This window comes from Limulus polyphemus, unplaced genomic scaffold (assembly GCF_000517525.1).
Source record: "Limulus polyphemus unplaced genomic scaffold, Limulus_polyphemus-2.1.2 Scaffold1552, whole genome shotgun sequence".
NCBI classification, from domain to species: Eukaryota; Metazoa; Arthropoda; class Merostomata; order Xiphosura; family Limulidae; genus Limulus; species Limulus polyphemus.
The window spans coordinates 133,752-146,477 of record NW_013667162.1 but is presented as its reverse complement, the minus strand read 5'-3'; the positions used below and the strand labels follow the sequence as shown (position 1 = coordinate 146,477).

At 35.1% G+C, this 12,726-nt stretch overlaps 1 protein-coding gene across 1 annotated transcript in view; it reads right to left on the bottom strand.

Annotated features, from left to right (window-relative positions):
- Nucleotides 1-12,726, bottom strand: part of LOC106464064 (transcription factor Sox-5-like) — a 102,295-nt gene that overhangs the window by 72,039 nt on the left and 17,530 nt on the right. Inside the window, exon 3 of the mRNA XM_013924175.2 lies at nucleotides 12,417-12,594. Coding sequence (XP_013779629.2) covers nucleotides 12,417-12,594 — 178 coding nt within the window. The remainder of the gene's footprint in view (nucleotides 1-12,416; nucleotides 12,595-12,726) is intronic.

Genomic DNA, 12,726 nt, shown 5'->3' with positions numbered 1-12,726 from the left:
CTAAAAAATATAAGAAAGGTTCAGTTACATGTAACTGTGTTTTCTAGTTCCAATTAAAGCTCAAAAAATAAGAAAGGTTCAGTTACACGTAACTGTGTTTTGTAGTTCAAATTAAAGCACAAAAAATTATCTATTTTGTTAATGTTTCTCCACAATATGTAATAAGTGATAATATCTTGGTTTTGTTTTTTTTACGCGATTCCTCGCTTGTAAGCAAGACAGACAAGGAAAACTGGAAATGTTAACATTGAATATGGTGGACCATCAACACCCGAGAGTTTCTGTAAACTTAAGACATCCCAAACAGCCCTCTATCAGCGACGTGTGCATTTTAGTTTTAAAGGAAACAATTTCTTTGCGCCGACGAAAGATGAGGCATCAAAGAAGCAAATGTTTCTTTTTTCCCCTCCAAGTAACGTTGCTCACACGACTCTTAGAATAGTAACAAAAACCCACTTAGATTTCCGTCACTTGAGTCCTGGAAAATGTTAATAGTCAGTGGTTAAAGTGGGGCGGTATGCGTCGGTATTTATACCGGTAAGAAAAAAAAAGAAGGTGAAATAATATATGAAAAAAAAAGAAAAAGTTATAATACTGTAAAATACCCCATCCGTACCCCTTTGGTTTCGCACAAAATATGGTTGGCTCGAGTATGTTTCACTTAAAGTCTCTGCCCTTGTTCTCCGGATAAATAAATAAAAACGTGCATACCTTTTTTGTTTGTTTGAAATTAAGCATAAAGCTACAAAATGGGCTAGCTGTGCTTTGCCCACACGGGTATCGAGACTCGGTTTCTTGCGTTATACGTCCGCAGACATACCGCTGTGCCACTGGGGGGGGGGCACCTTTTTGAAAACACTGTAAACGCTGTCAATTAACAAACAAAAAAACCAACTGTTCCTAACACAGGTTTAGCAATGGAACACATCGAACCCTACAATTACTAACCCTAAAGGCTTTTTAAACACATTTTGTAAAACTACTTATACATTAAATTGTTCGTGGGTCCATGATATTGTTGGTTGCAGGGTCCATAATACTATATGAGTCACACACACACAAAGAATGAAAAAGAAATTTGTGTGATGATATACTGTCAGTATTGAATTTCGGCTTAATACTCCTGGGTCCCTCTACGTATTTTGTATATAAAACGACTAATCTTGCCATTTTTTTTTTCAGTCTTTTACACTTATAGTGGTGGGCACAGTACAAATAGTTCATTGTGTAGCTATGTGCTTAATTACAAACAGATAAAAGTACTCAATATCACGCAATTTGTGGACCCCACCGGTAGTGAGCGGTATATTAGTAAGGTGTTTGTGGACCCCACCGGTAGTGAGCGGTATATTAATAAGGTGTTAGTTTGAGGATTAAGGTTAGTTCGCATCAAAATCCCTTTAGTTTGTAAACCTCTTTTAATTTACAGTTCTCATTTGAGATCTTCCCTATTAATAACTTTAATTTAAACTTTTTCACCCCACTCATGAAACGTGGCTGCAGATACACTTATTACTCACATTTAAGCCTTCGTTTTTTTCTATGAAGTTCCAATAATTTGTAAAATTACAGTTTAATGAATTTGTGAGGTGTATAGTAAAACTTGTTTGGTGTTTAAACGCATTCGATTCAGGATTCCATTTGACAATTCAAAACATTTCGTAGGTTAGAAATGATACCTCACAGAGATCGAACCACTGAGCCATTGAGAAATAATAGGAAAAAAAAACACGTTATTTGAAACTATTTGTTTTGAAAAGCATTCCTCCAAAATAATATACAAAAAAAAACGTGTCGTTATTTAGTAGTGATTTCTTTGTGCAAGAGAAAAAGAAGGGCGCCATGTTTCGATTAACTGACCTTCGACGTGTCTGTTTATAATCTATCGTGAAACTAGTCAATCAGATCGCTTTAGGCAATACAACTTAAATTTTATCAGCCTAATAACTTTTACGACTGTGAGGGGAAAAGGGGGTGGAACCACAACTTAAGAAAACATATGGGTGGAGACTGAAGGTTTCGTAAGGTGTAGAATTTCGTTGTCACTAATGAAAAATACCCAATTTTCAGTTATTATTATGCAGAGTACGTACGCGTTCCTCATTCAAAAAAATATTGGAAACTTCACATTTTTCTTTCTGTCGAATAAACTGGGTTCTTCCAAAGTGGGACAGTCAAGTTAAGAGTCAGATTGCTTAGGAGCTTCGAATTCTCTTACTTGACCTTACATCAGTATCCAACAATGATGACCATGCGTACGTAAATCACGTGCGGTTTACGTTGTAACTCAATGCAAGATAAAATACTGCTAAAACAAAAAAAAGGCGAAAAAATATAAATAATTAAATGGCACCCGATAAAATTACTGACCCGAGTTTCTAACGCCCACTAATGTAATAAATTTTAGTTGTAAGTGTAACAGAATGAAGGGCCAGAAACGTAATCCAATTTTGCCCACAAATATAATAAGTTGCATCTATCTTGTCTTCCAGATGCATGTGGAGTGTCCTGTTGAAAACAAAAAGTGCGCTGAATAGTGAGTGTCTCATCCTCACTTTTTAGAAAAATAGAACTGCTTAGTTCTAGGTCTCAAGTTTTAATTTGCCAAAAATATATAAAAATGCTTGTTTTAGAGCAAAGCTACACTGGGCTATCTGTTGTATCCACCACGGGGAATCGAACCCCGGATTTTAGAGTTTTAAGTTCGTTAACTTACCGCCATCCCATCGAGGGGACAAAATATAAAACAAGGTCTCTATACAAACAGATTGAAAGAAAGAAAAAAATAAAAAGGATCTTTTTAATGTTAAAATTTTAGTAGAGGGAGCTTTTGGCTACGCTACAGCAATTATCGTCAGGCTTAGCGGTACCAAAACTTTGTAGTAACAATCATTAGCATTAGTGAAACTGAAACAATACAGTCTGTTGTCAGGCTTAGTAACACTGAAACGTTGCAACCTGTTGTCAGATTTTGTGATACCGAAACGTCGCAGCCTGTTGTCAGACTTTGTGATATCAAAACATTGTGGTAGGCAGTCGTAAGGTTATTCATTAATTACGAACCTTAAGCAACATTTTTGATACAATTTGGAAAACGTGGGAAGAATAAATCTTAGAGCATAATGTTTGAGGCGAATATGTTCGGTTTTATTTATATAAATCTTAGAGCATAATGGTTGATGCGAATATGTTCGGTTTTATTTATATAAATCTTAGAGCATAATGGTTGATGCGAATATGTTCGGTTTTATTTATATAAATCTTAGAGCATAATGGTTGAGGCGAATATGTTCGGTTTTATTTATATAAATCTTAGAGCATAATGGTTGAGGCGAATATGTTCGGTTTTATTTATATAAATCTTAGAGCATAATGGTAAAGGCGAATATGTTAGGTTTTATTTATATAAATCTTAGAGCATAATGGTTGATGCGAATATGTTCGGTTTTATTTATATAAATCTTAGAGCATAATGGTTGATGCGAATATGTTCGGGTTTATTTATTTTTCATTTCTACATAGAAAACTCAACTGTGAGAAAAACACGTCCTTTGCTAATAAGGCTTAGCAAGTTAACGTATTCATATCTACACATGAGTTTCGAAACTGAAAATGAAGAAGGAACAATATAATTACTCTGCAGATAATTTTTAAGTCACTTCTGAACAGAGGGCGCCTTTTAAAACTTCAGTTTAATTATAAAATTAGGTTAAACGTTTAAATTAGGTGGTTAGGGCGCTCGACTAACAATTTGCGAGTCGCGGGTTCGAATCCCCGTCACACCAAACATGCTCGCCCTCTCAGCCGTGGAGACGTTATAATATTACGATCAATCCCACTATTCGTTGGTAAAAGAGTAGCCCAAGAGTTGGCAGTGGGTGGTGATGACTAGCTGCCTTCCCTCTAGTCTTACACTGCTAAATTTGGGACGGCTAGCGCAGATAGCCCTCGTGTAGCTTTGCGCGAAGTTCAAAAGAAACCAAACGTTTAAATTAACTTTCAAAAGAGAAAAACCCAATACTTTTATTCTCTCTCTTTCTATATATATAAACTGTGAAACATTAATTCCAATATATATTTGTAATCTTTTTCTTGCACATTTACACTCACAAAATGAGCTTTATATTGACATTTTGTAGAACCAGGAATCTAATTCATTGCTGAACTTTATGTCACTTACAGCTGATAAGACATAAAACTGAATCTTGTTTTATTACACACTGATCAAACTCCGAGACTATATTTTAATCTCACAAACAAAATGTGACTAATCGAGTTTGATGGAAAAATTTTAAACATGATAATCTCTAGCGTAACGACTGGCGCTAAAAAACGTGTTGAGTTGCAACACCAGAAAGTCACAAGATTTATTTATTAAACTTTCAGCTTCTTCTTCATAATATGTATTAAAAATTCGTGCACGTATTCCACAAACCTCTCATCGCAACAATAGGCTTGGCCATCAAATCTCTCCACCACACCCTACTTTTGTTACTCAATACGAATTACATTAACCTGTATGTTTTTACCAATATAGATAGGGTTTGAAACGTGTCACGTGATACATAAATCAGGGTTTTAAATTAGACTAGTTCTAACGAGGCCTGCTGCTAACACGAACCAACCATGACCAAGGCTTTCTCACTCGACTGTTCTTCTATTAGAAGGGCATACCGCTAGCGTTGGTTGGCTTGGCAGAGCTCCAGATTACAGGAGGAATGTTTTGACCAAGGCTGTTGAAATGAGTTGACGAAAGATGGGAAAAGGCAGAACAACAACAAACATGGGCAAGTAAATGAACTGGGAAACCAACATTTCACGTTTCTATTTGGTTCAACAAAACAGTCGCGATCTTACTTTTTACTCTTCTCGTCAACTGTTGTTTTTTTTTGTAAGTACTTAATTAAAAATTAATGCGATATTTAAGCCTGATGTTAGGCCAGGATTATTTATTTTTCGTTTTACGATCCCGTCGATTTCGAAATTTTGATTTCCGAAAAAAAAATTACATAATTTGCATTTCCATCTTTTTATTCTGACGCGAGATTTCTTGTTTCTGAGAAAAATAATAATAATAATCTGATTTCCCTTTTTTTTTAATTTCCTAGGCGGGATTTTGCTCGTGAGGAAAAAAAAAATTTAAAGTAGTAGAAATGGCGAGCATGTTTGGTGTGACGGGAATTCGAACCCGCGACCATCAGACTGCGAGTCGAGCGCCCTAACCACCTGCTCATGCCGGGCCCAAAATGGTGGTATGGATCTCAGTAATTATAAGGAAAAAAACTTAGATATTGTGTGACATTCAATACAAAAACTTAATTTGGATGAAACCTTTTGTGACTTGATAGGCCGAACAGTGAATGAAGACGAGAATGTCAAGGGGGTTTCAGCCACCTAAATTACGTGTACGCTAGTAACTGATGGTAGAATTGTATTTTTTCTCTCTCCTCCGACCCCTAGCTTCATTCAAAAATGTTCGTAAAAATTAAAAATCCTGGCCTTATATTCCCTGTTTTAAGCTCCTCTAATAATTCTTGTGAAAACAGTGAAAGTTATTCGACAGATCCATTTCGTGTATGCACAATTAACAGATTCATTTCGTGTATGCACAATTAACAGATTCATTTCGTGTATGTACAATTAACAGATCCATTTCGTGTATGCACAATTAACAGATTCATTTCGCGTATGTACAATTAACAGATCCATTTCGTGTATGCACAATTAACTGATTCATTTCGTGTATGTACAATTAACAGATCCATTTCGTGTATGCACAATTAACAGATTCATTTCGTGTATGCACAATTAACAGATCCATTTCGTGTATGCACAATTAACAGATTCATTTCGTGTATGCACAATTAACAGATTCATTTCGTGTATGCACAATTAACAGATCCATTTCGTGTATGCACAATTAACAGATCCATTTCGTGTATGCACAATTAACAGATTAATTTCGTGTATGCACAATTAACAGATTCATTTCGTGTATGCACAATTAACAGATTCATTTCGTTTCTTCAGAACTAGAATGCACATGTGACGACAACGTTAGTAAGTTTAACAGAGTTGATAACGGAATAAATTGCAGATTTTGTTAACTTATCGAAATTGGTAACAAACATTATCCCTCGGCTGAATATTCATATGTCAATGAACATATAAACCCGTGCATACCGTCAAGGTAGCTCAATACTCCACGTGAGCGTGTAGAAACAACGTCAAAACACATAACACATACTGATTATAGGCCTCGTAACAATACCCTCAAAAATGCACGTTTGTGAAGTTATGCGATCGTGCATTGTACACTTTTCATAAACGTTTTTCAGATTTGAAATTAAAACAACAGCTTTGAAACAAGTACTGCAAACATTTATAAGATAACTATAAATATTTTAGGAGACTATCACGATTTTTGTACTTTTTAATTCGGCGAGAATAAAATAGAAGGGAGTTAGTTGTCTGATCATATCGCGTCTAGGTTTGTTTGTTTGAAGTTAAGCACAAAGCTACAAAAAAGGGCTATCTGTGCTCTGCCCACCACTGGTATCGAAACCCGGTTTCTAGCGGTATAAATTAGAAAAACGAAATTAGAAAAAAAATGGTGTTTTAGAAATAATTGAAGCTTATAAGCTAACGTTTCTCGTGTCTAGGTACGTAAGGAAATACATTCTATCCATTAAAGTAGATAAAATAATAACTAACGTTCATTGACTCTAGATTTTCACCAATAAACTATTAAATGTGCTTATTGTCATTAGTCACACACTTTAAGACAATCGTCTCTACTTTGGAACCAAATTGGTGTACTAGTCTGTGTTTGTTTGTTTGTAGTTAAGCACAAAGCTACACAAAGGGCTATCTGTGCTCTGCCCACCACGGGTATCGAAACCCGGATTCTAGCGTTGTAAGTCCGCAGATATACCGCTGTGCTACTGGGGGCATCGCGTCTAGATTTCAGAGTATATTTCAGTACAGTTTTTTATTATTATTTTTAGTTAAACAACAAATATATATACGACAATGTAACAACAGCAGAAAAATGAATCGGTTATGTTCTGTATCAAATGTTATGAAAATCTCGGCAAATTTCCTTTTGGCATTAGTACGCTCTTGATGATGCTGGTAACGAGAATAAACGACTCTTTGATGATGCTGGTAGAAGCGAGAATAATGACGCTCTTGTCTTAGGCTTAGGAGTCGCGAACGGTTGTATTATGTACTAAATGGACACCAAGAAAAAAAAGAATTTCTCAAGTATGGATTAAATAACTAATACGTGTAAAATGTTAGTCGGAAACATATGTTAAATAATTTATGATGTTTATGTAGCTGACCGGAAGTACTATACCAAATTTTGCTAATTTAGTCAACTAAACGGAAGTAGATGGTAAATATTATGAGTAATATAATTAACCAAAAAAAAGGAGGGAAAGATACAGTTAACATTTCTTGTTATTTGGCAAATTTATGGAAGACAAAAATATTACACGAGCAATCAGCTCCAGGGATATAGTACAAATGAAATTCTAACAATATGTCAGCTATTTTTCACAGTTCTAACAACATGTCAACTATTTTTCACAATTCTAACAATATGTCAGCTATTTTTCACAGTTCTAACAATATGTCAGCTATTTTTCACAGTTCTAACAATATGTCAGCTATTTTTCACAATTCTAACAATATGTCAGCTATTTTTCACAATTCTAACAATATGTCAGCTATTTTTCACAGTTCTAACAATATGTCAGCTATTTTTCACAATTCTAACAATAGTCAGCTATTTTTCACAATTCTAACAATATGTCAGCTATTTTTCACAGTTCTAACAATATGGCAGCTATTTTTCACAGTTCTAACAATATGTCAGCTATTTTTTACTAGAAATCCATACATATTTGGTAATGTTGAACTTAAGGAAATACAAACAAAAAAAAAAACACGTAAAAACTGAATCTTAACGAGGTAAAGTAGCCTGGTTGTTAATATTAAACGTAAGGAAGTACTATAAAAAAACCGGATCTTCAGAAAATAAAACAACCTGGATGTTAAGGGCATACAACAAATTAGACCTTAAGTAGATGTAACAAACTGGACATTAAGAAGGTACATCAAACTAGACCTTAAGGAGGTACCACAAATTGGACTTTAAGGAAATACTGCAAACAGGATCTTAATGAAGTACAAACTAGAGCTTAAGAAGGTATAATAAACTGGACCTTATGGGAATACTACAAACTGGACTTTAAGGAAATACCACAAACTGGATCTTAAGGAGGGCACAACAAAGTAGACCTTAATAAATTATAACAGACTAAACCTCAAAGAGGTAAAAAACCTGATCTAAAGGAGATATGTAACAAAGTGGACTTTAAACTGGATCTTAAATAGCCAAAAAAGCCAAACTAGGTCAAGTTCTACTAAATTTAACCAATTCGAAATAATCTATTATGAGAATCCTACAAAAGTGGAACTACTTAGAAAATGGGACATTTCCTCAAGAAATGGTATTTATATTAATCAATGGCAATGGTGCGGGAAAAAAATCTACCAGGGGGCAACACGTTGTGATATTCAGGTTCCAAGAACGTTAACCACATCCAAGGTTAGGGTTTGTTTTGTCATTAACCACAAAACTATACAATGGGCTATCTGTGCTCTGCCCATCACGGGGATCGAAACCCGTATTCTAGCGTTGTAAGCCCGCAGACATACCGCTGTGCCACAAAGGGGACAAGGCTAGGAAGGTGAATATTAACATGGTTTTTGCAAATCTAATCATACAAATCTTACATGTCAGCTATTTTTCACTAGGAATCCATACATATTTGGTAATGTTGAACTTAAGGAGATACAAAAAAAACAAAAAAAAAAAACGTAAAAACTGAATCTTAACGAGGTAAAGTAGCCTGGATGTTAATATTAAACGTAAGGAAGTACTATAAAAAAACTGGATCTTAAGAAAATAAAACAACCTGGATGTTAAGGGCATACAACAAATTAGACCTTAAGTAGATGTAACAAACTGGACATTAAGAAGGTACAATAAACTGGACTTTAAGGAGGTACCACAAATTCACAAACATCAGTTGCTCTTTCTTATTCAAAATCCAATAATAAGAACTCAATAAATAAACATGGTGAAATTCATATTTGCCTTAAGATAATACATAGAAGATCCAATGAAAGTTTCGCGATAATGTCATCAAAAAAAGATTCTTAATCTTACGTGAATTTGTAACCATGTTTTCACTATTAATTATATCTTACTATGAAAATAAGAATTCCTCCACCACAGTCCGTTTTTGTAGGGAGGAAAATCAACCCTTAAGTGTGTTCAAAGCAATAGAGTCGAGCTCCGTTGAACATTGGGTGATTTTAATCTATCGCAATCTGCACTGATACGTGCTAAAAAATAATCGGGAATAGAAAATACAAGTGTCAAGAGCTAGATATCCACAGTTGGTTGTGTTGATTCTTTGTGGCGGTTATTGAACTCGGTGCCCTCATTAATTTAATTTAAAGTGCCAACATTGGATAATTGCATGACAGGCGTGATGAGGCCTGTTATGGAATATTAAGATATAGCGGTCCAATTTAAGCTGTTAAGGATTTGTGTTTTCAGTATTGTATATGATATCATATTTTATGTTTCTAAGTATGTTATGAAAAATAAAGGGAAGAGACTTAGAGTACTGAATGAACAACAAGTTATATATGCATTCTGTAAGTAATGTTTGGTTGCTAGGTGAACAACAAGTTATATATGCATTCTGTAAGTAATGTTTGGTTGCTAGGTGAACAACAAGACGTGGATGCTGTAAGTAATGTTTGGTTGCTAGGTGAACAACAAGACGTGGATTCTGTAAGTATTGTTTGGTTGCTAGGTGAACAACAAGATGTGAATTCTGTAAGTAATGTTTGATTGTTAGGTTTATGGAATTACAAAGTTAAAATTCGGGGTTCGATTACCCACGTGAGCAGAAGACAGGTAGCCCATTGCATGGATTTGCGCTGAAACAAACAAAAACTGAAAGCATTTTTTTGAGAGTTAGATAAACAACAAAACGTGGTTCTCTAAGCATTGTTTGAACGCTAGAGGGACAATACGACATTGTAAGTATTGTTTGATGTAAGATGAAAAACAAGACGTGATTTTGTACGTACTGTAACAGCACTAGATGAATAAGATGTGGATTTTTAAAGTATTGTTTGAGTGTTAGAAGAACAACATGGCATGTTAATTCTAGAATCATAACTTGAGTGTCAGATAAAGAACAGGACGTGGTTCTGTAAGTAGTGTTAGAGTACTAGATGGACAAGACGTGGACCTTTTCTTTATCTAACACTCAAACAATGCTTTGCAAGACGCGGTTTTGTAAGTATTATTAGAGCACTAGATGGACAAGACGTGGACTTTTAAAGCATTGTTTGAGTGTTAGATAAAGAACAAGACGCGGTTTTGTAGGTATTATTAGAGTACTAGATGAACCAGAAAACGTGAACCTTTAAAGTTTGAGTGCTAGTTATACTACAATAAAGTAAGATCTTCCAAATATTGTTTGAGTTCTAGACTCACTCAATGTACCTCAATATATATGTAAATCTGTGTGAACCTGTAATGTTTGATTTTTAATAATTTCTTTTCTCCAGAAGTTTATGCAATTTAACACTGTTTGGGGGGAGTTTTATGGATTAACCACTTCGTGACATATTTTTCTGTATTTCACGTGTTTTTGGGGAAAAACAAAAACTCCGGATCTGTCATTCACATATGTATCTTGTGAAATCTGTTGACTATTTTGATGGTACAATAAACATGCTAAACTTATGGATTATTAAATCTGTTTTTTATATTATCTGAATAATACTTCTGGATGAAACAATACCACTAGAAAACTAGTATACTATGCACGTGATACTGAATAAGCAAAGTAACAAATTCTACAAAGATAAGTAGGATTTTGTGACTGTGATGACATATACTTAAACAAGTACATTATGCAAAGATACGTAAGACGAACTTCAAAAACTACCTGTGTTTCATCTAGTTTATATTTCCATCGCTAGATGTCGAGGCTTTTTTCTCATGTATCGAGGAAGGTCTCCGTTAAAACTCTAGTAAATCGCTTTCACAGTTATTTTCTAATGACAAACGTTTATGATATTAACATTCTTATATGACAAACATCCCTAGAATCGTTTTTTTTTATTGTGGTGTTTCTAGCATTACGATGTTGTTTTATCAGAGAGTAATTGTCCAGCTGTCGGACATAAGACTTCGGGTTATAACTTGTCTGTTTGTTTCACAATTTTCGCGCAAAGCTTCATGAAGTGCTAGATACTATGTCCATAGTCGTCTCAATTGGAACTAACAGAGGGACTATTGGACTATTCTAATCTGACCGATCTGTGGGATTTGACCATCACTCTTATAGTGCACTCATGGCTCTCTAGTGTAGAGAGAGAGCATGTGTCGCGACAACGGAATACGAACCATGAACCTCGAATACGTAGTTCGAGCACGTTAAATATCAAGCCACGCCCAGCTCTCTATGGTTTGATATTTTAATTTAAATAAGTCACAACACAAAGTGACTAAGGATTCTTTATATTGTTTTGAAACTAACCAGAGATGTAATGGAATTGCAGACTGCATATTTTTTAATTGTTGTTTTTGTACGTATGTAACAATCTAGCTGTTTGTGTTGCTTGCTCATCACGTTTTTACTGAAATAAATAATTTCCCCGTTAAAGGGGTTCGAAGGCAGCCTGGAGGGGTCACCTGTTTTAACCACTCGCACCACTATACAGTAATGTGTTGTCTGTCTATCAGTCAGTAGACACTAAAATGACGTCACATAAGAGACGCGTAACGTTGCAATTTGTACTGTCGTGCGCATGCCATGAATTACGAGAAAAATTATGCACTCTGTAGGCTACAACATATTTGTTATTCTTAATTTTGGTGTTATTTACTCTTGAATCAGAACACTTTCGGGGACCCTGCGCAAGTACGTCTGGTATATCTTGATATCTATCCACCTTATAAATTGAGCACGTTAGAGATATTTAGTTGAAAAACAAAACAAAAAACAAGTACAAGTTTTAAATAAATTCATCATGTAAATATAACTGTGCTCAAACGACACTGACGTCTAGTTAAGGCAAGTGGACTGGACTGAATAAATGTATCAAACACACAAGCAGGGTGGTGCAAAATAGCTGAACAGCCGAGGAAGCATCCTAAATGGGAACGTCACATACGTGAGAATCAATCTCACTACTTAGTTAATAGTAGTGGTGTAGGCGGCTGGTCCCATTGGCTCATGTATTGATAATACAAATACCAACATTATAATAATTCCACGTGAAACCTTGAATTGAATTCTGTGGTAACTTACCTTGCTCTGGTGTCGTTGCTGAGCTACCAGTTGTTCCCGGAGTGCCTGTAGCTGCTGAATCATCTCCGTCAGGTGGCGTTCTTTCTCATTTAGGCTTTCGTTGGATATGGCAGAAGATAGATCTTCTCTTTTTTCATCCACTAAAGAGCGATCGTGATCTTTGAATGAACTGAATATACTACAAACAAAAGAAGAAACATCAAAACCACAATTTACCAGAACAATTTATATGAACAATAATTACATGGAGTTACAAAAACAACAACATTCCCTACAACCTGATGTTTGGTTTTTAGATTCTAAACATATT